At 44.8% G+C, this 26,629-nt stretch overlaps 1 protein-coding gene across 1 annotated transcript in view; it reads left to right on the top strand.

Moving 5' to 3' along the window:
* Positions 1-1,384: 1,384 nt before the first annotated feature.
* The window catches only part of LOC120053513 (synaptotagmin-9-like), a 58,649-nt gene continuing 33,404 nt past the window's right edge, over positions 1,385-26,629 (top strand). The window contains exon 1 of the mRNA XM_039000643.1: positions 1,385-1,532. Within this exon, the coding sequence (XP_038856571.1) occupies positions 1,385-1,532 (148 nt within the window). The remainder of the gene's footprint in view (positions 1,533-26,629) is intronic.

The following is a 26,629-nucleotide window of genomic DNA, read 5'->3' as shown; positions in this document are numbered from 1 at the left end:
TTTGAACCTATTATCTCCTGTTCAACCAGGATGGAGCTAGCATGACATATTTTTTTTACACATACAAAGCTGTTCATTTTAGTCTATTCAAACACCCCCCTTTTTTAAGTTTACAAGCACTCATTAAGATCAGGTGTGGCCAATTATTGAGCACAGCCAACACACCTGAACACACTGAACAATTTTGAGGATATAGAGAGTTTTGTTGATGCTGAGAATGGAATGTATATGTTTTTAAATAACATTCTTAGAACGTGCTCTGAAAGTTAGTAAAGTTTTCCTGTCATTTTTATTTAACGTTTTTATAATGTTCTCAGAACAATTTGAGAACATGACATTAAATAGAACTTTGAGGAAACTGAAGGAAATGTTATACTGAAGTACTGAAACTCCCACAGAAGAACCATTGTTTCTTTAACGTTCTCTGAACTATTTGAGAACATTCTCAATGTCAAACCAGTTGGAGAACGTTCCTTAGAACATTACCACATTTCTTATTAAATGTAACCATGTTTAAATGTTTAGGAAACATTCTGTTATTAAAGTAATGAAATATCAAGAAAAGTATGTTTTTCGTCATGTGCTGAGAATGTTCCAGCCAAGCAACTATCCTACATCATTCCCGGAAAGTTGTGGGAAGGTTGTATGCAAAACAACCATAGGACAACCATGCTCTCACCAAGCTCTAAGAAACATATGGTTCCAGGAACGGTACGTGCTAGCTGGGCTGTAATTTTTTTTTTTAAACACAGAAATGCCAGGTTGATCAAAGCTCTAGTTAATTGTTAAACATGGAAAGTAGCCTTCTGTCACAATAAAAAATCCACAATTCATCAATTAATAACAAACCTTGAAAGATTGATTCACCACAATGTCTGTGTTTTTATTGCCTGTTCCATCCCTGGCTCTGCAGGGAACGATAGTGCAGGGTACCGTGGGTAGGCAGAACGGAGATTCCTATGAGTGTGCATTGGGAAATAATTGCACGCAGTCAAAGCCATTCATTCAAGACCTTGAGGAGCACCAGCTCAGTAATTCAGCACCACAGTCTAGTGGACACCGCACAACACACAACGCAACGGAGGACATCAAATTCCAGTGGATGGATTCAACCAGTGGTACAATTCTAAGACTTAAAATATATTCAAGATAGAATATAAAGTTTTGACATAGGCTTAACTAAAGTCATCTTTCAGAGGAAAACTTCGTTGGATAAAGAGTTTAGCCACTCTTCGCTTGCGTAATGCTGGTGTAGGCAAAAGTGCTATTAGGGATGACTGAATGCGCCCGGCGCCTGGAATCGGGGTCTTGATACTGTAGGCGTTAGGAGTGTTGTGGAGCTGCCGGAGAGCCCCTTCATTATTAAGAAGGATGCTGGTGGGAAATGCCTGGAGACAGAGAGGACGAGATTTTTCGAAAGGCTCTGGAACTGCTGTCGGATCTCTGTTCTAGGGGCGAAGTGCAAAACGAAAACTGTGTGGATTTTATATACTATTTTCGAGATCTTGCCAGACCAAGATACTCAGACTCAGGTATGTTGTGGAATGCTGTAACTAATATAAAAATCATGAGATGTATTTAAATAGATTTTCTTTTGCATTGTGAGATTTGAAACTTATGCCAACTCAATTTCAGAAGTTAATGTAAACTATATATTGGAAAATAGACTGAAAATTGAAACGATTTCAGTGGTTTTTAAAACTGTTTTTAAGACACTTTTCCATTGATTAGGAGCTTTAGGAACTTGTTGCATATGCTTTATATCAATTAAAACTGGATAACAGTGCATTGTGTATTTCAATTTAAACGACCTACATGAGCTTGCCTGTGGAGGGGATATGAGCCCCACCCATTCTCCATAGCCCAGATAACATAATGCTTTGAAGATTGCATGACACAATATTCCAGTGGCAGTATCATTCTAAATTATTCTAAATGTTTTGTATTCTAAATGTTAATTTGACTGTTTATTTATGATTTATATTGCTGTATATTGACTTTGATAACAAAACTACCTTTAAAGAGCAACTGCCCCTAAAACCCAACTAATCCCTTTGAAAAGGGCTTATGTGGCATTAACCTGGACTCAGGGGTAGATGTAACATAGATACATACATCCCGGACACACCAATTAGTATCATATGTTATATGTTTATATATGTATTAATTTATATTAACATTCACCTAATACCTTTTTTGCACGATTGGTTCAAGCCTGTAGGTAAGCATTTTACTGTAAGGTCTACACAGGTTGTATTCGGCGCACGTGACAAATAAACTTTGATTTGAATTTGTGGATGTCCATCATCCATTTTGTATGATATGTTATGAATTACAAGTTACGTTACACATTTCAATTGGTACAACATGCTACGAATTGCAATTCATACAATATGTTATGAATTTGCAAAATGTATGATATGTTACGAATTCTAATTCCTAGCTAGGTGGCTAGGTAGCTAACGTTAGCTAGGCTAAGGGTTAGGGGTTAGGAGTTAGGAGTTAGCTGACATGCTAAGTAGGCTAGTTGCAAGGTAAAAAAAAAAGCAGTTGCTAATTATCTAAAATGCTAAAGTTGTCCGTGATGAGATTCGAAACACCCGTGCTAGACGTTTGCGTTATACGCCGACCCATCCACCCAGACCAACCACCCTACTTTTTTGTCTTAAGTCACTTTCTGTCTTACAGTGCATTCAGAAATTATTCACGCTTCTTTACTTTTTCCACATGTTGCTTTGTTGCAGCCTGAATGTAAAATGTATTCAAATTAGATTTGTTTGTCACTGGCCTACACACAATACCCCATAACGTCAAAGTGGAATTACATTTTTACAAATGTATTAAAAATAAAAAACTGAAATGTCTTGAGTCAATAAGCATTCAACCCATTTGTTATGGCAAGTCTAAATAAGTAAAATAATTGCTTAACAAGTCCTATAATAAGTTGCATGGACTCTTTGTGCAATAATAGTGTTTACCATTGTTTTTGACTACTACTACTTAATCTCTGTACCCCACACATACAGATTCAACCACAAAGACCAGGGAGGTTTTCCAATGCCTAGCAAAGAAGGACAACTATTGATAGACGTGTTAAAAAAAGAAAAAAAGCTGACATTGAATATCCATTTGAGCATGGTGAAGTTATTAATTACACTTTGGATGGTATATCAATACACCCAGTCACTACAAAGATACAGGCATCCTTCCTAACTTGGGGGAGAGGAAGGAAACCAGTCAGGGATTTCATCATGAGGCCACTGGTGACTTTAAAACAGTTTATTGGCTGTGATAGGAGAAAACTGAGGATGGATCAACAACATTGTAGTTACTCCACAATACTAACCTAATTGACAGGGTGAAAAGACGGGAGCCTGTACAGAATCTAAATATTCCAAATTATGCATCCTGTTTGCAACAAGGCACTAGAGTAATACTGCAAAAAAATTGGCAAAGCAACTTTTTGTCCTGAATACAAAGTGTTATGTTTGGGGCAAATCCAATAGAACACTCTACTGAGTACCACTCTCCATATTTTCAAGCATAGTTGTGACTGCATCATGTTATGGGTATGATTTTAATCGTTGAGGCACGAATATATAATGGATGCAGCTATGGTGTTAATAGATAACTCATGTCTGACTATAACAGTATACTAACTAGCAGGAACAAACTCAAAACAACCCAGGGCCATAGTAAAACATGTCACAGTTGGTTGCATACTGTAACGGTGTCACCGCTCTTTACCATTTTTTTCCTATGTCTGTCATTTTCATTACACGTCGCAAAGATTATTTTTGGCGACATTGCTATTTTAGAAAATACCTGGGTCTATAGCAATCTGCCAAATTACAAACTCATTCTAATTAGATCAGATAGGCGTGTTGTAACTGTTGCCTTATAGTGACATTAACATACAGTACCAGCCAAAAGTTTGGACACACCTACTCATTCAAGCATTTTTCTTTATTTTACTATTTTCTACATTGTAAAAACTATGAAATAACACATATGGAATCATGTAGTAAGAAAGTGTTAAACAAATCAAAATATATTTTAGATTTTAGATTCTTCAAAGTAGCCACCCTTTGCCTTGATGACAGCTTTACACCTTCTTGGCATTCTCTCAACCAGCTTCATGATGAATGCTTTTCTAATGGTCTTGAAGGAGTTCCCACATATGCTGAGTACTTGTTGGATGCTTTTCCTTCACTCTGCGGTACAACTCATCCCAAACCATCTCAATTGGGTTGAGGTCGGGTAATTGTGGAGGCCAGGTCATCTGATGCAGCACACCATCACTCTCCTTGGTCAAATATTCCTTACACAGCCTGGAGGTGTGTTTTGGGTCATTGTCCTGTTGAAAAACAAATGATAGTCACACTAAGCGCGAACCAGATGGGGTTGAAAATCGCTGCAGAATGCTGTGGTAGCCATGCTGGTTAAGTGTGCCTTTGAATTCTAAATAAATCCCCAACAGTGTCACCAGCAAAGCACCCCCACACCATCACACCTCCTTCTCCATGCTTCACGGTGGGAACCACACATGCGGAGATCATCCGTTCACGTACTCTGCGTCTCACAATGACACAGCGGTTGGAACCAAACATCTCAAATGTGGACTCATCAGACCAAAGGACAGATTTCCACCAGTTTAATCTCCATTGTTTGTGTTTCTTGGCCCAAGCCTGTCTCTTATTCTTATTGGTGTCCTTTAATAGTCATTTCTTTGCAGCAATTCGACCATGAAGGCCTGATTCATGCAGTTTCCTCTGTGAGTTGATGTTGAGATCTGTCTGTGACTTGAACTCTGTGAAGCATTAATTTGGGCTGCAATTTCTGAGGCTGGTAACTCTAATGAACTCTAATTATCCTCTTCAGTAGAGGTAACTCTGTGTCTTCCTTACCTTTGGCAGTCCTCATGAGAGCTAGTTTCATCATAGCACTTGATGGTTTTTGCGAGTGCACTTAAAAATGTTTTAAAAGTTCTAGACATTTTCCAGATTGACTGACCTTCATGTCTTAAAGTAATGATGGACTGTTGTTTCTCCTTGCTTATTTGAGATGTTCTTGCCATAATATGGACTTGGTCTTTTACCAAATAGGGCTATCTTCTATCTACCTTGTCACAACACAGCTGATTGGCTCAAACGCATTAAGAAGGAAAGAAATTCCACAAACAAACTTTTATCAAGGCCCACCTGTTAATTGAAATGCATTCCAGGTGATTACATCATGGAGCTGGTTGAGAGAATGCCAAGAGTGTGCAAAGCTGTCATCAAGACAAATGGTGGCTACTTTGAAGAATCTCAAATATAAAATATATTTTGATTTGTTTAAAACTTCTTTGGTTACTACATGATAGTTTTGATGTCTTCACTACTTTTCTACAATGTAAAAAATAATAAAAATAAAGAAAAACCCTTGAATGAGTAGGTGTTTCCAAACTTTTGACTGGTACTGTATATTGCTAAGAATGTGAGAGTAGGGTGACCAGCACCAATGTCAAACACCGTAACCACTGTCCCAATAAGGGATTTCTCTAGGACATATGCTTATTGGGCCAGTATAGTTAGGCCCTGTCCAGAAGAAACCCTAATCCCTATATAAGTGCCAAGAACATGGTACTTATTTAACCAGATAGTCAGTTAAGAACAAATTCTTATTTACTACAACAGTCTACACTGACCAAATCTGGACAATGCTGGGCCAATTGTGCACCACCCTATGGGACTCCCAATCACAGCCAGTTGTGATACAGCCTGGAATCAAACCAGGGTGGCTGTAGTGACACAGATGCAGTGCCTTAGACCACTGCGCCACTCGAGAGCCCAAGTCACAGAGAGATTGTTGGAGCTAAAGCACAGGGAGATTCTGGCCGCACATTTTAATTCATGGCAATAAAAATAAAACACCAGGTAAAAAACCTAGGTGTTATTTAAGATTCTGAACTCAATTTCTAATCAGTCATTAGGATTGTGACAAAAATAGCTTTTTACCAACTGAGGAACATTGCCAAGGTGCGGCTGTTTCTCTCTCAGGCTGATACAGAGAGACTCATCCATGTTTTTATAACAAGCAGGCTTGACTACTGTAATGCTCTCCTGTCTGGTCTACCCAAGAAAGCCATTGTTCAACTGCAAAACATACAGAATGCTACAGCAAGGGTACTTAGCAAGACCAGACAGAGAGCACACATTACACCAATTTTAAGATCTCTGCACTGGCTGCCTGTGAGTTTTAGAAATAATTTAAAGATTATTCTGTTGGTTTTTAAATCAATCCATGATTGTACACCCAAATGCATGTCAGACTTGGTTATGTACCACAGGTAACACAATCAAATCACAATAATGACGCTATATAAAGTGGGTACCGGTACCGAGTCGATGTGCGGGGGTACAGGTTAGGCAAGGTAATTTGTACATGTACAGTAGGTAGGGGTGAAGTTACGATGCACAGATAATAAACAGTGAAAGTGTCACGGCTGTCTAAGGGTGAGAGAGTGGACCAAGGCGCAGCGTGTGAAAAATACATCTTCTCTTTATTATTAAGAAGAAAAACGAAACTAAACAACAAATAGACGAACGTGAAGCTATATAAATGAACTAGGTGCACACATGCAACATAGAACATAGACACAGACAAAAACACATACATTCCCCATGTCACACCCTGACCTAACTAAAAAACATAAAGAAAACAAAGAATACTAAGGCCAGGGCGTGACAGTACCCCCCCCCAAAGGTGCGGACTCCGACCGCACAAACTGACATAGAAAGGGGAGGGTCCGGGGTGGGCCCCATCATGGCGGCGGCTCTGGTGCGGGACGTGGCCCCCACTCCACCATTGTCAATACCCGCTTTGGTAGCCTCCTCCAAATGGCCACCCTCCAAATTAACCCCACTGGATTAGGGGGCAGCACCGGACTGAGGGGCAACACCGGAATGAGGGGCAGCAGCTCCGGACTGAGGGACGGCAGCTCCGGACTGAGGGACGGCAGCTCCGGACTGAGGGACGGCAGCTCCGGACTGAGGGACGGCAGCTCCTGGCTGGCTGACGGCTCTGGCTGGTCATGGCTGGCTGACGGCTCTGGCTGGTCATGGCTGGCTGACGGCTCTGGCTGGTCATGGCTGGCTGACGGCTCTGGCTGGTCATGGCTGGCTGACGGCTCTGGCTGGTCATGGCTGGCTGACGGCTCTGGCTGGTCATGGCTGGCTGACGGCTCTGGCTGGTCATGGCTGGCTGACGGCTCTGGCTGGTCATTGCTGACGGACGGCTCTGGCTGATCCTGTCTGGCGGAAGGCTCTGGCTGATCCTGTCTGGCGGAAGGCTCTGGCTGATCCTGTCTGGCGGAAGGCTCTGGCTGATCCTGTCTGGCGGAAGGCTCTGGCTGATCCTGTCTGGCGGAAGGCTCTGGCTGATCCTGTCTGGCGGAAGGCTCTGGCTGATCCTGTCTGGCGGAAGGCTCTGGCTGATCCTGTCTGGCGGAAGGCTCTGGCTGCTCCTGTCTGGCGGAAGGCTTTGGCTGCTCCTGTCTGGCGGAAGGCTCTGGCGGCTCCTGTCTGGCGGAAGGCTCTAGCGGCTCCTGTCTGGCGGAAGGCTCTGAAGGCTCATGGCAGACGGGCGGCTTTGCAGGCTCATGGCAGACGGGCGGCTTTGAAGGCTCAGTCCAGACGGGCAGTTCATGCGGCGCTTGGCAGACGGACAGTTCAGACGGCGTTGGGCAGACGGGCAGTTCAGGCGCCGTTGGGCAGACGGGCAGTTCAGGCGCCGCTGGGCAGACGGGCAGTTCAGGCGCCGCTGGGCAGACGGGCAGTTCAGGCGCCGCTGGGCAGACGGGCAGTTCAGGCGCCGCTGGGCAGACGGCAGACTCTGGCCGGCTGAGACGCACTGTAGGCCTGGTGCGTGGTGCCGGAACTGGAGGCACCGGGTTAAGGACACGCACCTTCAGGCTAGTGCGGGGAACAACAACAGGACGCACAGGACTCTGGGGACACACAGGAGGCTTGGTGCGTGGTGCCGGAACTGGTGATACCGGGCTGGAGACACGCACCATAGGGCGAGTGCGTGGAGGAGGAACAGGGCTCTGGAGACACACTGGAAGCCTGGTGCGTGGTGTAGGCACTGGTGGTACTGGGCTGGGGCGGGGAGGTGGCGCCGGAAATACCGGACCGTGCAGGCGTACTGGCTCCCTTGAGCACTGAGCCTGCCCAACCTTACCTGGTTGTATGCTCCCCGTCGCCTGACCAGTGCGGGGAGGTGGAATAACCCGCACCGGGCTATGTAGGCGAACCGGGGACACCATGCGTAAGGCTGGTGCCATGTAAGCACCAGCCTTCATGACATCCGCTCAACGCTCAATCTATCCCGGCCGATACGTGGAGCTGGAATGTACCGAACCGGGCTATGCACGCGTACAGGAGACACCATGCGCTCTACTGCGTAACACGGTGTCTGCCCGTACTCTCGCTCTCCACGGTAAGTACAGGGAGTATGCGCAGGTCTCCTACCTGACTTCGCCACACTCCCTTTAAGCCCCCCCCCAAGAAATTTTTGGGTAGTACTCACGGGCTTCCAGCCTTGCCTCCGTGCTGCCTCCTCATATCGCCTCCTCTCGGCTTTCGCTGCCTCCAGCTCAGCTTTGGGGCGGCGATATTCTCCTGGTTGAGCCCAAGGTCCCTTACCATCCAATTCGTCCTCCCATGTCCAGAAATCCTGTGTAGGTGGGTCCTGTTGCCGCTTGACACGCCGCTTGGTCCGATTTAGGTGGGTAATTCTGTCACGGCTGTCTAAGGGTGAGAGAGTGGACCAAGGCGCAGCGTGTGAAAAATACATCTTCTCTTTATTATTAAGAAGAAAAACGAAACTAAACAACAAATAGACGAACGTGAAGCTATATAAATGAACTAGGTGCACACATGCAACATAGAACATAGACACAGACAAAAACACATACATTCCCCATGTCACACCCTGACCTAACTAAAAAACATAAAGAAAACAAAGAATACTAAGGCCAGGGCGTGACAGAAAGGAGCAATGTAAAAACAATTGGGGGAGGCAGGTGTCAATGCAAATAGTACGGGTGGCCATTTTATTAATTATTCAGCAGTCTAATGGCTTTGGGGTAGAAGCTGTTAAGGAGCCTTTTGGACCTAGACTTGGCGCTCCGGTACCACTTACCGTGCGGTAGCAGAGAGAACAGTCTATGAATTGGGTGACTGGAGTCTTGGCTTGGCCCCATTGATGTACTGGGCCGCACGCACTACCTTCTGTAATGCCTTATGGTCGGATGCCGAGCAGTTGCCGTACCAGGAGGGGATGCAACCAGTCAGGATTCTCTCAATGGTGCAGCTGTAGAACTTTTTGAGGATCTGAGGACCAATGCCAAATCTGTTCAGTCTCCTGAGGGGGAAAAGGCATTGTCGTGCCCTCTTCATGACTGTCTTGGTGTGTTTGGAACATGATAGTTTATTGGTGAACTTGAAACTCTCGACCCGCTCCACTACAGCCCCGTCGATGTGAATGGGGGCGTGCTCTACCCTCCTTCTCCTGTAGTCCACAATCAGCTCTTTTGTCTTGCTCACGTTGAGGGAGAGGTTGTTGTCCTGGCACCACACTGCCAGGTCTATGACCTCCTCCCTATAGGCTGTCTCATCGTTGTCGGTGATCAGGCCTACCACCGTTGTGTCATCAGCAAACTTAATGATGGTGTGGCCCGTCAGGAAGTCCAGGATCCAGTTGCAGAGGGAGGTGTTTAGTCCCAGGGTCCTTAGATTAGTGATGAGCTTTGTGGGCACTATAGTGTTTAACGATGAGCTGTAGTCAATGAACAGTATTCTCACATAGGTGTTCCTTTTGTCCAGGTGGGAAAGGGCAGTGTTGAGTGCAATTGAGATTGCGGCATCTGTGGATCTGTTGGGGCGGTATGCAAATTGGAGTGGGTCTAGGGTTTCCGGGATGATGATGTTGGTGTTAGCCATGACCAGCCTTTCAAAGCTTTAGTGCAATGGGGCAGTAGTCATTTAGGCAAGTTACCTTCGCTTTCTTGAGCACAGGGACTATGGTGGTCTGCTTGAAATGAAGGTATTACAGACTCGGTCAGGGAGAGGTTGAAAATGTCAATGAATACTCTTGCCAGTTGGTCTACACATGCTCTGAGTACAGGTCCTGGTAATCCTTCTGGCCCCGCGGCCTTGTGAATGTTGACCTGTTTAAAGGTCTTGCTCACATCGGCTATGGAGAGCGTGATCACACAGTCGTCCGGAACAGCTGGTGCTCTCATGCATGCTTCAGTGTTGCTTGCCTCGAAGCGCACATCTGGTAGGCTCGTGTCACTGGGCATCTCGCAGCTGGGTTTCCCTTTGTAGTCCGACGAGCATCAGAGCCAGTGTAGTAGGATAAAATCTTAGACCTGTATTGACGCTTTGCCTGTTTGATGGTTTGTCTGCGGGCATAGCGGGATTAGTGTCCCGCTCCTTGAAAGCGGCAGCTCTGGCCTTTAGCTCAGTGTGGATGTTGCCTGTAATCCATGGCTTCTGGTTGGGATATGTACGTACGGTCGCTGTGGGGCGACATCGTCGAAGCACTTATTGATGAAGCCGGTGACTGATGTGGTATACTCCTCAATGCCATTGGGGGGTGGGGGGTGAACAGCAGAACGTCTGGGTAGCCATTTAATTAACTGTTCAGCAGTCATGTCTTTGGGGTCAAAGCTGTTCAGGAGCCTTTAGGTCCCAGATTTGGCGTTCCGGTACCGCTTGCCGTGCGGTACCAGAGAGCACAGACTGTGACTTGGGTGGCAGTCAGGAAGTCGAGTATCCAATTGCAGAGGTAGGTGTTTAATGACAGGGTCCTTAGAATAGGGAAGAGTTTGGACGGCACTATGGTGTTGAATGCTGAGCTCAACCGATACCTGACATTGGTGGTGTAGTGGGAAGATTGGAGTACTGTGATCCAAGAGGTTGTGAGCTCAAATCCAGTGGTGTGTATTCATGGATACCAAAGAAGGTCAGGTTTCCCAGAAAATGTACCAAAAAAAAAACATATAAAATGATGTATTTTATCCTGTTTGGCGTGCAAGCCCGACGTCGGTACACTTATGACAACAGCCAGCTCAAAGTGCAGGGCGCGAAATTCAAAAGATTTTTTTTTTAAATATTTAACTTTCACACATTAACAAGTCCAATACAGCATATGAAAGGTACACATCTTGTGAATCAAGCCAACATGTCCGATTTTTAAAATGTTTTACATGGAAGACAGAATATGTAAATCTATTAGCTAACCACGTTAGCAAAAGACACCACTTTTCTTACTCCATCAGTTTTTTACTCCATCAGTAGCTATCACAAATTCGACCAAATAAAGATATAAATAGCCACTAACCAAGAAACAACTTCATCAGATGACAGTCTGATAACATATTTATTGTATAGCATATGTTTTGTTAGAAAAATGTGCATATTTCAGGTATAAATCATAGTTTACATTGCAGCTACAGTCAGAAATTGCACCGAAAGCAGACAGAAAAATTACAGACACCAACGCCAAATAACTAAATACTCATCATAAAACATTTCTGAAAAATACATAGTGTACAGCAATTGAAAGACAGGCATCTTATGATTCCAGACAATATTTCTGATTTATCAAGTGTTTTACAGCGAAAACACAATATAGCGTTATATTAGCGTAGCCACAATAGCCAGAAACACTTGGGCGCCGACGACCAGTTCACATGCACGACAGATATTAGAAATAGCATCATAAAATGTTTCTTACTTTTGGTGATCTTCCGTCAGAATGTTGGACAAGGTGTCCTTTGTCCAGAACAGTCGTTGTTTGGATCTGGAACGGCAAATTTCCCTCTTGATTTAGCATGGGCACTTGCCAAGTGGCACGGATCTCTCCAACGTCAACAAAGTCAGAGAACGGAACACGGCAAAACTCCCTAAAAAATTTCAATAATCTGATTAAACTATATTGAAAAAACATACTTTACGATGATATGGTCACATGTATCAAATAAAATCTAAACCGGAGATGTTAGTCGTCCATAACGACAGCTAAACAGAAGGCAAATCCATGTCCCCTTTCGCGCGCTCCAGAAACAGGAAATGGACGGTCACGTCATACAAAGAGCTTTAGTTCCACCTCAGACCAAGATAAACACGAAATTTCTTCTCTCACCGCCTCTTGACAACCTGGGGAAGGTGTATGAAGTGTACGTAGACTCTTACGTATCATGCCCATGTATAGGCAGGAAGTTGAACAGAGCATCGATTTCTGACATTCCACTTCCTGGTCAGGAAATGTGCTGCAGAATGAGTTCTGTTTCACTCAGAGAAATAATTCAAACGGTTTTAGAAACTAGAGAGTGTTTTCTATCCAATAGTAATAATAATATGCATATTGTACGAGCAAGAATTGAGTACGAGGCCGTTTGAAATGGGCACGATTTAACTGGCTACTCAATACTGCCCCTTGCAGCCATAAGAAGTTATTAACTCTCTGTGCATCATAATTTTTCTTCAATTTGGGAGAGGCTTCAATTTGGGAGAGGTACACTACCGGTCAAAAGTTTTAGAATACCTACTTATTCAAGGGTTTTTCTTTATTTTTACTATTTTCTACATTGTAGAATAATAGTGAAGACATCAAAACTATGAAATAACAGATATGGAATCATGTAGTAACCAACAAAGTGTTAAACAAATCAAAATATATTTTATATTTGAGATTATTCAAAGTTGCCACCCTTTGCCTTGATGACAGCTTTGCACACTCTTGGCATTCTCTCAACCAGCTTCATGAGGTAGTCAACTGGAATGCATTTCAGTTAACAGGTGTGCCATCTTAAAAGTTAATTTGTGGAATTTCTTTCCTTCTTAATGCATTTGAACCAATCAGTTGAGTTGTGACAAGGTAGGTGGGGTATACAGAAGATAGCCCTATTTGGTAAAAGACCAAGTCCATATTATGGCAAGAACATCTCAAATAATAAAAGACAAATGACAGTCCATCATTACTTTAAAACCTCTCAGGCTAGCGGGACGCCTAGTGGACACCTTGTGGAAGCCATAGGAATTGCAATCTGGGAGCTGGAATTGCATATGCCCATATGCTTTCCATTGTAAGATCCTGTTGGTTTTTCTTTGGATTTTCTCCGACCATATCTATTGTGTTATAATCTCATACATTATTTTAACATTTCTACAAACTTCAAAGTGTTTTCTATCCCAATGGTAGCAATTATATGCATATCCTGGCTTCTGGGCCTGAGTAACAGGCAGTTTACTTTTGGCACGTCAGTCAGGCGGAAATACAAAAAAAAGGACCCTAGCCTGAAGAAGTTTAAGATGTGAAGTTCAGTCAACACGGAACATTTCAATAACTTTTAAAGTGTCTTCAAGTGCAGTCGCAAAAACCGTCAAGCGCTATGATGAAACTGGCTCTCATGAGGACCGCCACAGGAATGGAAAATCTAGAGTTACCTCTGCTGCAGAAGATAAGTTCATTACAGGTACATACAAGTGTCTTAGTACAAACAATGGATAACTACAAGTGGGGTGGCAGGTAGCCTAGTAGTTAGAGCATTGGACTTGGAACTGGAAGGTTGCAAGATCAAATCCCTGAGCTGACAAGGTAAAACAAACTGTCGTTCTGCCTCTGAACAAGGCTGTTAACCCACTAGGCAGTCATTGAAAATAAGAATTTGTTCTTAACTGACTTGCCTAGTTAAATAAATGCAGCCCAAAAAAATACATCACAGAGTTCAAGTAACAGACACATCTCAACATCAACTGTTCAGAGCAGACTGTGTAAATCAGGCCTTCATTTATTTAACTCAGCAAGTCTGTTAAGAACAACCTTTAACGAGTCACCAACCCGGATCCGGGATCACCCCCCACTCCCCCCCCACTGAGTAGCATAGCTAGCATAGCGTCACAAGTAAATTGTAGCATCTAAATATCATTAAATCACAAGTCCAAGACACCAGATGAAAGATACAGATCTTGTGAATAAAGCCACCATTTCAGATTTTTAAAATGTTTTACAGGGAAGACACAATATGTAAATCTATTAGCTAACCACGTTAGCATAAGACACAATTTTTTTACTCCAACAGTTTTTTCCTGCGTCAGTAGCTATCACTAATTCGACTAAATAAAAATATATATAGCCACTAACCAAGAAACAACTTCATAAGATGACAGTCTGATAACATATTTATGGTATAGCATAGTTTTTTTTTGAAAAATGTGCATTTTTCAGGTATAAATCACAGTTCTACATTGCAGCTGCAATCTGAAATAGTGCTGACGCAGCCAGAACAATTACAGAGACCAACGTCATATAACTAATTACTTATCTTAAAACATTTCAGAAAAATACACAGCGTACAGATATTGAAAGCCCAACATCTGGTGAATCCAAACAATATTTCAGATTTATTAAATGTTTTATAGCGAAAACAAAATGTAGCGCTAAATTAGCATAGCCACGCCAGCCAGAACCAGCTGGGCGCCCGCGACCAGTTCACATGCACGACAGATATATGAAATAACATCGTAAATTGGGTCTTACTATTGCTGATCTTTCATCAGAATGTTGATCAATGTGTCCTTAGTCCTGATGAGTCGTTCAATCCATTCATAATGGCAACTTTCCCTCTTCATTTAGCATATGTACTGGTCGACTGGCCAAAGTAAAAAAAAGTCACAGAACGGAACACGGCAAAACTCCCGAAAAAATTCAAATAATCTGATTAAACTATATTGAAAAAACATACATTAAGATGATATGGTCACATGTATCAAACAAACTTCGAGACGGAGATAGTTTTCATCCGTAACGGCAGCAAAACAGTAGACAATCGCACCTCCAAATAGCGCGAGTCAGAGAACCGGAAGTTGTCGGTCACGCCAAAGAAATAGGTCTTATTTCACGTCAGTACAAGGTAAACAAAAAATTTCTCCTCTGACGTCCTCTTGACACCCAGAGGAAGACGAATGAAGTGTGTTTCGGGTCATAGGTGGCGTGACCATATATAGGCAGAGCGTTGAAGCGAGCATACACATCTTGCATTCTTCTTCTTGGTCAGGGAAAGTGCTGTCAAATGACTTCTGTTTAACTCAGAGACAAAATTGAAACGGTTTTAGAAACTATAGATTGTTTTCTATCCAATGGTATTAATTATATGCATATGTAAGAGCAATAATTGAATAAGAGGCAGTTTAATCTGTAGAGGAAATTATGCTAATGCGAAAACAGCACCCCCTATAGTGGCAAGAAGTTTTAAGAACAAATTCTTATTTACAATGACGGCCTAACAAAAGGCAAAAGGCCTCCTGGGGCTGGGATTGAAATAATAATACACTGCTCAAAAAAATAAAGGGAACACTTAAACAACACAATGTAACTCCAAGTCAATCACACTTCTGTGAAATCAAACTGTCCACTTAGGAAGCAACACTGATTGACAATAAATTTCACATGCTGTTGTGCAAATGGAATAGACAACAGGTGGAAATTATAGGCAATTAGCAAGACACCCCCAATAAAGGAGTGGTTCTGCAGGTGGTGACCACAGACCACTTCTCAGTTCCTATGCTTCCTGGCTGATGTTTTGGTCACTTTTGAATGCTGGCGGTGCTTTCACTCTAGTGGTAGCATGAGACGGAGTCTACAACCCACACAAGTGGCTCAGGTAGTGCAGCTCATCCAGGATGGCACATCAATGCGAGCTGTGGCAAGAAGGTTTGCTGTGTCTGTCAGCGTAGTGTCCAGAGCATGGAGGTGCTACCAGGAGACAGGCCAGTACATCAGGAGACGTGGAGGAGGCCGTAGGAGGGCAACAACCCAGCAGCAGGACCGCTACCTCCGCCTTTGTGCAAGGAGGAGCAGGTGGAGCACTGCCAGAGCCCTGCAAAATGACCTCCAGCAGGCCACAAATGTGCATGTGTCTGCTCAAACGGTCAGAAACAGACTCCATGAGGGTAGTATGAGGGCCCGACGTCCACAGGTGGGGATTGTGCTTACAGCCCAACACCGTGCAGGACGTTTGGCATTTGCCAGAGAACACCAAGATTGGCAAATTCGCCACTGGTGCCCTGTGCTCTTCACAGATGAAAGCAGGTTCACACTGAGCACGTGACAGACGTGACAGAGTCTGGAGACGCCGTGGAGAACGTTCTGCTGCCTGCAACATCCTCCAGCATGACCGGTTTGGCGGTGGGTCAGTCATGGTGTGGGGTGGCATTTCTTTGGGGGGCCGCACAGCCCTCCATGTGCTCGCCAGAGGTAGCCTGACTGCCATTAGGTACCGAGATGAGATCCGCAGACCCCTTGTGAGACCATATGCTGGTGCGGTTGGCCCTGGGTTCCTCCTAATGCAAGACAATGCTAGACCTCATGTGGCTGGAGTGTGTCAGCAGTTCCTGCAAGAGGAAGGCATTGATGCTATGGACTGGCCCACCCGTTCCCCAGACCTGAATCCAATTGAGCACATCTGGGACATCATGTCTCGCTCCATCCACCAACGCCACGTTGCACCACAGACTGTCCAGGAGTTGGCGGATGCTTTAGTCCAGGTCTGGGAGGAGATCCCTCAGGAGACCATCCGCCACCTCATCAGGAGCATGCCCAGGCGTTGTAGGGAGGTCATACAGGCACGTGGAGGCCACACACACTACTGTGCCTCATTTTGACTTGTTTTAAGGACATTACATCAAAGTTGGATCAGCCTGTAGTGTGGTTTTCCACTTTAATTTTAAGTGTGACTCCAAATCCAGACCTCCATGGGTTGATACATTTGATTTCCATTGATCATTTGTGTGTGATTTTGTGGTCAGCACATTCAACTATGTAAAGAAAAAAGTATTTAATAAGAATATTTCATTCATTCAGATCTAGGATGTGTTATTTTAGTGTTCCCTTAATTTTTTTGAGCAGTGTATATATATGTACTGTATATATATATAAATAAGGGGCAAAACATGCATTACGACAAGAGAGACAATACAACACCACATAAAGAGAGACCTAAGACAGCAACATAGGAAGGCAGCATCACATGACAACACAGCACGGTAGCAACACAGATAACAACAACATGGTAGCAGCACAAAACATGGTACAAACATTATTGGGCACAGACAACAGCACAAAGGGCAAGAAGGTAGAGATAACAATACATCACGCAAAGCAGCCACAACTGACAGTAAGAGTGTCCATGATTGAGTCTTTGAATGAAGAGATTGAGACAAAACTGTCCAGTTTGAGTGTTTGTTGCAGCTCGTTCCAGTCGCTAGCTGTGGCGAACTGAAAAGACAAGCGACCCAGGGATGTGTGTGCTTTGGGGACCTTTTAACAGAATGTGACTGACAGAACGGGTGTTGTATGTGGAGGATGAGGGCTGCAGTAGATATCTCAGATAGGGGGGAGTGAAGCCTAAGAGGGTTTTATAAATAAGCGTCAACCAGTGGGTCTTGCGACGGATATACAGAGATGTCCAGTTTACAGGGGAGTATAGAGTGCAGTGATGTGTCCTATAAGGAGCACTGGTGTCAGATCTGATGGCCGAATGGTAAAGAACATCTAGCCGCTCGAGAGCACCCTTACCTGCCAATCTATAAGTTATGTCTCCGTAATCTAGCATGGGAAGGATGGTCATCTGAATCAGGGTTAGTTTGGCAGCTGGGGTGAAAGAGGAGCGATTACGATATAGGAAACCAAGTCTAGATTTAACTTTAGCCTGTAGCTTTGATATGTGCTGAGAGGAGGACAGTCTCGCCATACTCCCAAGTACTTGTATGAGGTGACTACCTCAAGCTCTAAACCCTCAATGGTAGTAATCACACCTGTGGGGAGAGGGGCATTCTTCTTACCAAACCACATGACCTTTGTTTTGGAAGTTTTCCGAGCAAGGTTAAGGGTAGAGAAAGCTTGTTGGACACTAAGAAAGCTTTGTTGTAGAGCGTTTAACACAAAATCCGGGGAGGGGCCATCTGAATATAAGACTATTATCTACATATAAATGGATGAGAGAGCTTCCTACTGCCTGAGCTATGTTGTTGATGTGAATTGAGAAGAGCGTGGGGCCGAATTGCTGCAAAGAAACCACTACTAAAGGACATCAATAATAAGAAGAGACTTGATTGGGCCAAGAAACATGAGCAATGGACATTAGACCTGTGGACACTTGTCCTTTGGTCTGATGAGTCCAAATTGGAGACTTTTGGTTCCAACCGCCGTGTCTTTGTGAGACGGATGAACGGTGAACGGATGATCTCTGCATGTGTATTTCCCACCGTAAAGCATGGAAGAGGAGGTGTTATGATGTGGGGGTGCTTTGCTGGTGACACTGTCAGCCTTATTGTAATATGCTTTGTGGACTTTACCACATCGGAGGCTGCTGAGGGGAGGATGGCTGATAATAATGGCTGGACCGGAGTAAATGGAATGGCATCAAACACATGGAAACCATGTGTTTGATGTATTTTATGCCATTCGACTGATTCCGCACCAGCCATTACCATGAGCCCGTCCTCCCCAATTAAGGTGCCACCAGCCTCCTTCACCGGACAGATGTTACTCTCCGGTTTTTGATGAAACACCGGTGTGGTTGAATTTATTCTGCCACTGTATATTCTTATTTTCTCTGCCTTAGGCCTATATATATCACAGTGGCAAGGCATATGAACAAGCAGGTTATAGAGCAAACAACGCAATCATCACAACAGATAGGTTGTAATATGGAAAGTTTTTCCTGGCTCGGCTTCCCCAGTGATTTTACCCACACACAGCTACTGTTCAAATTCCAGTTTAGGACATGTTGAATAATAATTACAGTACAGCTGAACATGCACAATGTAGTCATCTATGTTAAAGTGTGTCAAATATTTAAGTATGTTAAAAGCATTGTCTGTGTGTACGTCATATCCCTAACATTGCCAACAGACAAAGAGCTATGAATGGATCAGTGGTTCACAGTTCACCAATCAAGGTGTGATGTGTAATGTCACTTGATTTTGGAGAACGTTTCTTTGGGATCATCAGGCAACATTCTGACAACTGATACACAGAAATGTTCCTGCCACGTTACCATGAAACGTGTCTACAACAATTGTATCTTATATTCTGAGAGCATGGCAACCATGTTCTGTGTATGTTTGGTGGGACGTTGATGGAATATTCTCCTAACCCTCAGAAACCTGGACACATAAATGTTCTTGCAACGTTCCCATGAGATGTGTCTAGAACATTAATATTTTAAATTCTGAGAACATCGTAACCACGTTCTGGGTAAGTTCTATTTCACATTCAGGGAATGGTCTTTGGAAACATTCCTTGCACATCACGGGAACATTCATATGAAAACTTTATTTAATGACCTAATGAGACTCTTAAGGGAACGTTCTCTAAAGTTGTGGGAACGTTTGTTGTTAGCTGGGTAGTTGCTACACACATTTTTTTGGAGTGGTTAAAACGATCATTTTGATATAATGGATGGTCAGTCCTTGCATCCATAGCTTTGTCTATGAATTTGAGAGTCGTTACATTTCTCTAGTCCCAGCTTTTTACCGAAACAGAAACGGGGTGTCCGCTTTGTAATTGTTTCAGTTAAGGAGTCTAGCTTTAAGTGACAAATAGTGATTATTGAGCAAATGGAAATTGAGCTGGTACCCCAGTCTAACCACCATATACTATCAAGTCACAGACCAGAGTTGTTTGTGAGTCATTTTGTTACAGTAGGCTCAATATTAGATGCTGGGCTTGACTGATGCGTTTAAACATGTTACAAATGACATTAAACATGTATGATCCTACGGAACTTCTGCTAACAGATATTTTCCTGAAAGACTCTGTGACCTATTTATTGCACATTACTCCACATGAGCAAGGTTCTATAGATGCAAAATGATAACAACACCACGGAAAGTGTGGAAACTATTTTTGACCCTCCCATACTGCCATCCATGTCTGAATAATAGAGGACCACAATGAAACTTGATGCCTTGGTTTTGGTCAGGCCCACTTGAGGAGAGAGCCTCATCTGGTCTGAACAGTCACAAATGGGATTTCTAGTTGGACACTAACTGGCCATAAAGCTACATAAACTGCTGGCATTAAATGCCTAAGGGCAATGGGCTTACTTACAACAATATACAAACAGCAGTTGTAATAATTGGACAGTTGAGAAAAGTCCATATCATATCCTCTGATTATGCAATAAAGGTTGCTTGGCAAAGTAGCTAGAATCAAACGACAGAGATTGTCGCTTTCCAGATGAAGACTTTAAGAAAACATTTTTTGGCCGGTTTCTTCACACAATTGTCTCATGCTAAACAAAGCCTCTGGGCCAGTTGGACCAGTGCAGCAGCATCTAGTGGAGCAAGCATTGTCAGTTCCAAGTAGTTTTCTTCGTGGATCGAACAGTCTGTTATCACAGCCCTTCTAGGGGAGCAATAGATCTGTTCTAAAGATCCATCAGAGGTGCCTGGGTGTCAACAACGGTTTGATTTGTTTAATCTTAGCTAGCTACTTAGCCGTCTTTGTATCAAAGATAATTGTGTAGCTAGCCAGCTATTTTCGTTCTTTTAACGTAACTTTTAACGTAACGTAACGTAGTCAACACTGCTAGCTAGCCAGCTAGCCACCGAATAGCAACACTGTAGTAACTATTACATTCAACGGAACGACTTGATTAGTGTAGTGTTAGCTAGCTACATAGTTGTCTTTGCTGTCTTTGTTTCTAAGATAATTGCGTAGTTTAGACTAATTCGGTTAGCTAGCCAGCTATTTTTCGTCCTTTTAACGTAACGTAACGTAGTCAACACTGCTAGCTAGCCAGCTAGCCACCGAATAGCAACACTGTAGAAACTATTACATTCAACGGATCAACGGAACGATTTGATTAGTGTAGTGTTAGCTAGCTACATAGTTGTCTTTGCTGTCCTTGTATCTAAGACAATTGTGTAGTTTATACTAATTAACGAGCCAGTTACCGAGGTTACCTAGCTAGCTACCGAGGTTACCTAGCCAGCGACACTCTCAAACAAAGTCAACAACGCAGCCACTGCTAGCTAGCCTACTTCAGCAGTACTGTATCATTTTAATAATTTTGGTCAATAAGATTTCTGCAACGTAAGCTTAACTTTCTGAACATTCGAGACGTGTAGTTCACTTGTCATTCCAATCTCCTTTGCATTAGCGTAGCCTCTTCTGTAGCCTGTCAACTATGTGTCTGTCTATCCCTGTTCTCTCCTCTCTGCACAGACCATACAAACGCTTCACACCGCGTGGCCGCGGCCACCCTAACCTGGTGGTCCCAGCGCGCACGACCCACGTGGAGTTCCAGGTCTCCGGCAGCCTCTGGAACTGCCGATCTGCGGCCAACAAGGCAGAGTTCATCTCAGCCTATGCTTCCCTCCAGTCCCTCGACTTCTTGGCACTGACGGAAACATGGATCACCACAGATAACACTGCTACTCCTACTGCTCTCTCCTCGTCTGCCCACGTGTTCTCGCACACCCCGAGAGCTTCTGGTCAGCGGGGTGGTGGCACCGGGATCCTCATCTCTCCCAAGTGGTCTTTCTCCCTTTCTCCCCTTACCCATCTGTCTATCGCCTCCTTTGAATTCCATGCTGTCACAGTTACCAGCCCTTTCAAGCTTAACATCCTTATCATTTATCGCCCTCCAGGTTCCCTTGGAGAGTTCATCAATGAGCTTGATGCCCTGATAAGCTCCTTTCCTGAGGACGGCTCACCTCTCACAGTTCTGGGTGACTTTAACCTCCCCACGTCTACCTTTGACTCATTCCTCTCTGCCTCCTTCTTTCCACTCCTCTCCTCTTTTGACCTCACCCTCTCACCTTCCCCCCCTACTCACAAGGCAGGCAATACGCTTGACCTCATCTTTACTAGATGCTGTTCTTCCACTAACCTCATTGCAACTCCCCTCCAAGTCTCCGACCACTACCTTGTATCCTTTTCCCTCTCGCTCTCATCCAACACTTCCCACACTGCCCCTACTCGGATGGTATCGCGCCGTCCCAACCTTCGCTCTCTCTCCCCCGCTACTCTCTCCTCTTCCATCCTATCATCTCTTCCCTCTGCTCAAACCTTCTCCAACCTATCTCCTGATTCTGCCTCCTCAACCCTCCTCTCCTCCCTTTCTGCATCCTTTGACTCTCTATGTCCCCTATCCTCCAGGCCGGCTCGGTCCTCCCCTCCTGCTCCGTGGCTCGACGACTCATTGCGAGCTCACAGAACAGGGCTCCGGGCAGCCGAGCGGAAATGGAGGAAAACTCGCCTCCCTGCGGACCTGGCATCCTTTCACTCCCTCCTCTCTACATTTTCCTCTTCTGTCTCTGCTGCTAAAGCCACTTTCTACCACTCTAAATTCCAAGCATCTGCCTCTAACCCTAGGAAGCTCTTTGCCACCTTCTCCTCCCTCCTGAATCCTCCTCCCCCTCCCCCCCCCCTCCCCCCCCCCTCCTCCCTCTCTGCAGATGACTTCGTCAACCATTTTGAAAAGAAGGTCGACGACATCCGATCCTCGTTTGCTAAGTCAAACGACACCGCTGGTTCTGCTCACACTGCCCTACCCTGTGCTCTGACCTCTTTCTCCCCTCTCTCTCCAGATGAAATCTCGCGTCTTGTGACGGCCGGCCGCCCAACAACCTGCCCGCTTGACCCTATCCCCTCCTCTCTTCTCCAGACCATTTCCGGAGACCTTCTCCCTTACCTCACCTCGCTCATCAACTCATCCTTGACCGCTGGCTACGTCCCTTCCGTCTTCAAGAGAGCGAGAGTTGCACCCCTTCTGAAAAAACCTACACTCGATCCCTCCGATGTCAACAACTACAGACCAGTATCCCTTCTTTCTTTTCTCTCCAAAACTCTCGAACGTGCCGTCCTTGGCCAGCTCTCCCGCTATCTCTCTCAGAATGACCTTCTTGATCCAAATCAGTCAGGTTTCAAGACTAGTCATTCAACTGAGACTGCTCTTCTCTGTATCACGGAGGCGCTCCGCACTGCTAAAGCTAACTCTCTCTCCTCTGCTCTCATCCTCCTAGACCTATCGGCTGCCTTCGATACTGTGAACCATCAGATCCTCCTCTCCACCCTCTCCGAGTTGGGCATCTCCGGCGCGGCCCACGCTTGGATTGCGTCCTACCTGACAGGTCGCTCCTACCAGGTGGCGTGGCGAGAATCTGTCTCCTCACCACGTGCTCTCACCACTGGTGTCCCCCAGGGCTCTGTTCTAGGCCCTCTCCTATTCTCGCTATACACCAAGTCACTTGGCTCTGTCATAACCTCACATGGTCTCTCCTATCATTGCTATGCAGACGACACACAATTAATCTTCTCCTTTCCCCCTTCTGATGACCAGGTGGCGAATCGCATCTCTGCATGTCTGGCAGACATATCAGTGTGGATGACGGACCACCACCTCAAGCTGAACCTCGGCAAGACGGAGCTGCTCTTCCTCCCGGGGAAGGACTGCCCGTTCCATGATCTCGCCATCACGGTTGACAACTCCATTGTGTCCTCCTCCCAGAGCGCTAAGAACCTTGGCGTGATCCTGGACAACACCCTGTCGTTCTCAACTAACATCAAGGCGGTGGCCCGTTCCTGTAGGTTCATGCTCTACAACATCCGCAGAGTACGACCCTGCCTCACACAGGAAGCGGCGCAGGTCCTAATCCAGGCACTTGTCATCTCCCGCCTGGATTACTGCAACTCGCTGTTGGCTGGGCTCCCTGCCTGTGCCATTAAACCCCTACAACTCATCCAGAACGCCGCAGCCCGTCTGGTGTTCAACCTTCCCAAGTTCTCTCACGTCACCCCGCTCCTCCGCTCTCTCCACTGGCTTCCAGTTGAAGCTCGCATCCGCTACAAGACCATGGTGCTTGCCTACGGAGCTGTGAGGGGAACGGCACCTCAGTACCTTCAGGCTCTGATCAGGCCCTACACCCAAACAAGGGCACTGCGTTCATCCACCTCTGGCCTGCTCGCCTCCCTACCACTGAGGAAGTACAGTTCCCGCTCAGCCCAGTCAAAACTGTTCGCTGCTCTGGCACCCCAATGGTGGAACAAACTCCCTCACGACGCCAGGACAGCGGAGTCAATCACCACCTTCCGGAGACACCTGAAACCCCACCTCTTTAAGGAATACCTAGGATAGGATAAAGTAATCCTTCTGACCCCCCCCCCCCCCCCCCCCCCTTAAAAGATTTAGATGCACTATTGTAAAGTGGTTGTTCCACTGGATGTCATAAGGTGAATGCACCAATTTGTAAGTCGCTCTGGATAAGAGCGTCTGCTAAATGACTTAAATGTAAATGTAAATGTAACTCCAGTCTCCCAATCCCCCATATTAAAATGACCTCTCACCTTTGCAATGGTCCCTTATTGACATATTGTTGGCTGTGCTGCTGTTTGTCACAACCTGGGCTTGCCCTCTCTATGGATGAGTAGCAGACCAATATAAACAACACAATGGGTATAATGAAAGGGCCTCTATGACCCAGGCGTGTATATTAGGAGTCTTCTGTAATTCGCCAAATCATTTCACCTTCATGAAAATATCAACTTTCGTAGATCTAAACCTACTGAGGGTTGTGGATGTGTATGGATCTGTGAAGACAGTTAATATTTGATCAAACATTATAGGACTATGGGGATTTCCCTCATCTCATCAGAATGAGGCACTTCAAAGAGCTTCTTTCTCCCAAACCGAGGTCATCCCCAGCAGGCAGAGTGTAACCCCTGGTGGATAGGCCAGGAGCCAGCAGCCCAGTGTAGGAGAAAACACAGGTCAGACCAGAGGGGCTCCTTGAGAAAGTATAACATATTCATAGCTTTCCACTCAAGCTGAGAAAAATGTGGCCGGTCGAACTGTGCTGTTGCCCTCTGGTTCGATGAGTTCTTCCCTTTGTTAATCTACTAACCTTCTAGTGCTCTTATATTCCCTGTGGTTGATATTGCTCTTTTCAGCATTCAAAGAATCAATTCAAATCACATTTTATTTGTCACATGCTTCGTAAACAACAGGTACAGACAAACAGTGAAATGCTTACGGGCCCTTCCCAACAATACAGAGAGAAAACATTTGAAAAATAGAAAAATAATAACACAAAGAATAAATACACAATGTGTATAAATAACTTGGCTATATACACGGGATACTGGTAGAGTCGATGAGTCGATGCAGGGGTACGAGGTAATTGAGGTAGATATGTACATATACTGTAGGTAGGGATAAAGTGACTAGGCAACAGGATAGATAATAAGCAGTAGCAGCAGCGTACGTGATAAAAAAAATTGTTAGTGCAAAAAGGGTCAAGTCCGGGTAGCTATTGGTGAACTATTTAGCCGTCTTATGGCTTGGGGGTAAAAGCTGTTTAGGGTCCTGTTGGTTCCAGACTTGGTGTATCGGTACCGCTTGCCATGCGGTAGCAGAGAGAACAGTCTGTGACTTGGGTGGCTGGAGTCTTTGACAATTTTTAGGGCCCGAATGGCAGGGAGCTCGGCCACAGTGATGTACTGGACCATACACACTACCCTCTGCAGCGCCTTGTGGTCAGAAGCCTAACAGTTACCATACCAAGCGGTGATGCAGCCAGTGAAGATGCTCTCAATTGTGCAGATGTAAAAAAAATTGAGGATCTGAGGGCCCATGCCGAATCTTTTAAGACTCATGATGGGGGAGAGGCATTGTCGCGCCTTCTTCACAGCTGTGTTGGTGTGCGTGGACCATGATAATTCTTTAGTGATGTGGACACTGAGGAACTTGAATCTCTCAAACCGCTCCACTACTGCCCCGTCGATGTGTTGTATGTGGAGGATGAGTGTTGCAGTAGGTAGCTCAGATAGGGGGGAGTGAGGCCTGAGAGGGTTTTTTAAATAAGCATCAACCAGTCGGTCTTGCGCTGGGTATACAGAGATGGCCAGTTTACAGAGGAGTATAGAGTGCAGGGATGTGTCCTATAAGGAGCATTGGTGGAAAATCTGATGGTCAAATGGTAAAGAACGTCTAGCCGCTCGAGAGCACCCTTACCTGCCGATCTATAAATGACATCTCTGTAGGATTACATCTCTGGTTAGGATGCTCTACATCCTCAGAGGTTCAAAAGAAGGTTAAGGGCAGAGAAACCTTGTTGGACACTAAGAAAGCTTTGTTGTAGAGCGTTTAACACAACATCAGGGGAGGGGCCAGCTGAGTATAAAACTATATAATCTGTATATAAATGGATGAGAGAACATTCCTACTGCCTGAGCTATGTTGTTGATGTGAATTGAGAAGAGCTTGGGGCCTATGATTGAGCCTTGGGTACTCCCTTGGTAGCTGAGACATCATATGTTCTGACTTTACTCATTGAAATCTTTGAGAGGTAGTTGGTCTACCGTATCAAAATAGCAAAACAACATTGCTTAGAATCAAGGGCAGTGGTGACATAATTTAGAACATGTAAGGTTACAGTTACACATCTGTAACCTGAGCGAAAACCAGATTGTGTGCCAGTGAGAATACTATAGACATCAAGTCAGCCAGTCAGTTGAATATTGCCAAGTTTTTCCAACACGTTTGATAAATAGGGCAAGACATGAATTG

Source organism: Salvelinus namaycush, chromosome 9, assembly GCF_016432855.1.
Source record: "Salvelinus namaycush isolate Seneca chromosome 9, SaNama_1.0, whole genome shotgun sequence".
NCBI lineage: Eukaryota > Metazoa > Chordata > Actinopteri > Salmoniformes > Salmonidae > Salvelinus > Salvelinus namaycush.
The sequence above is the reverse complement of the archived record's forward strand: the minus strand, read 5'-3'. Positions and strand labels throughout refer to the sequence as shown.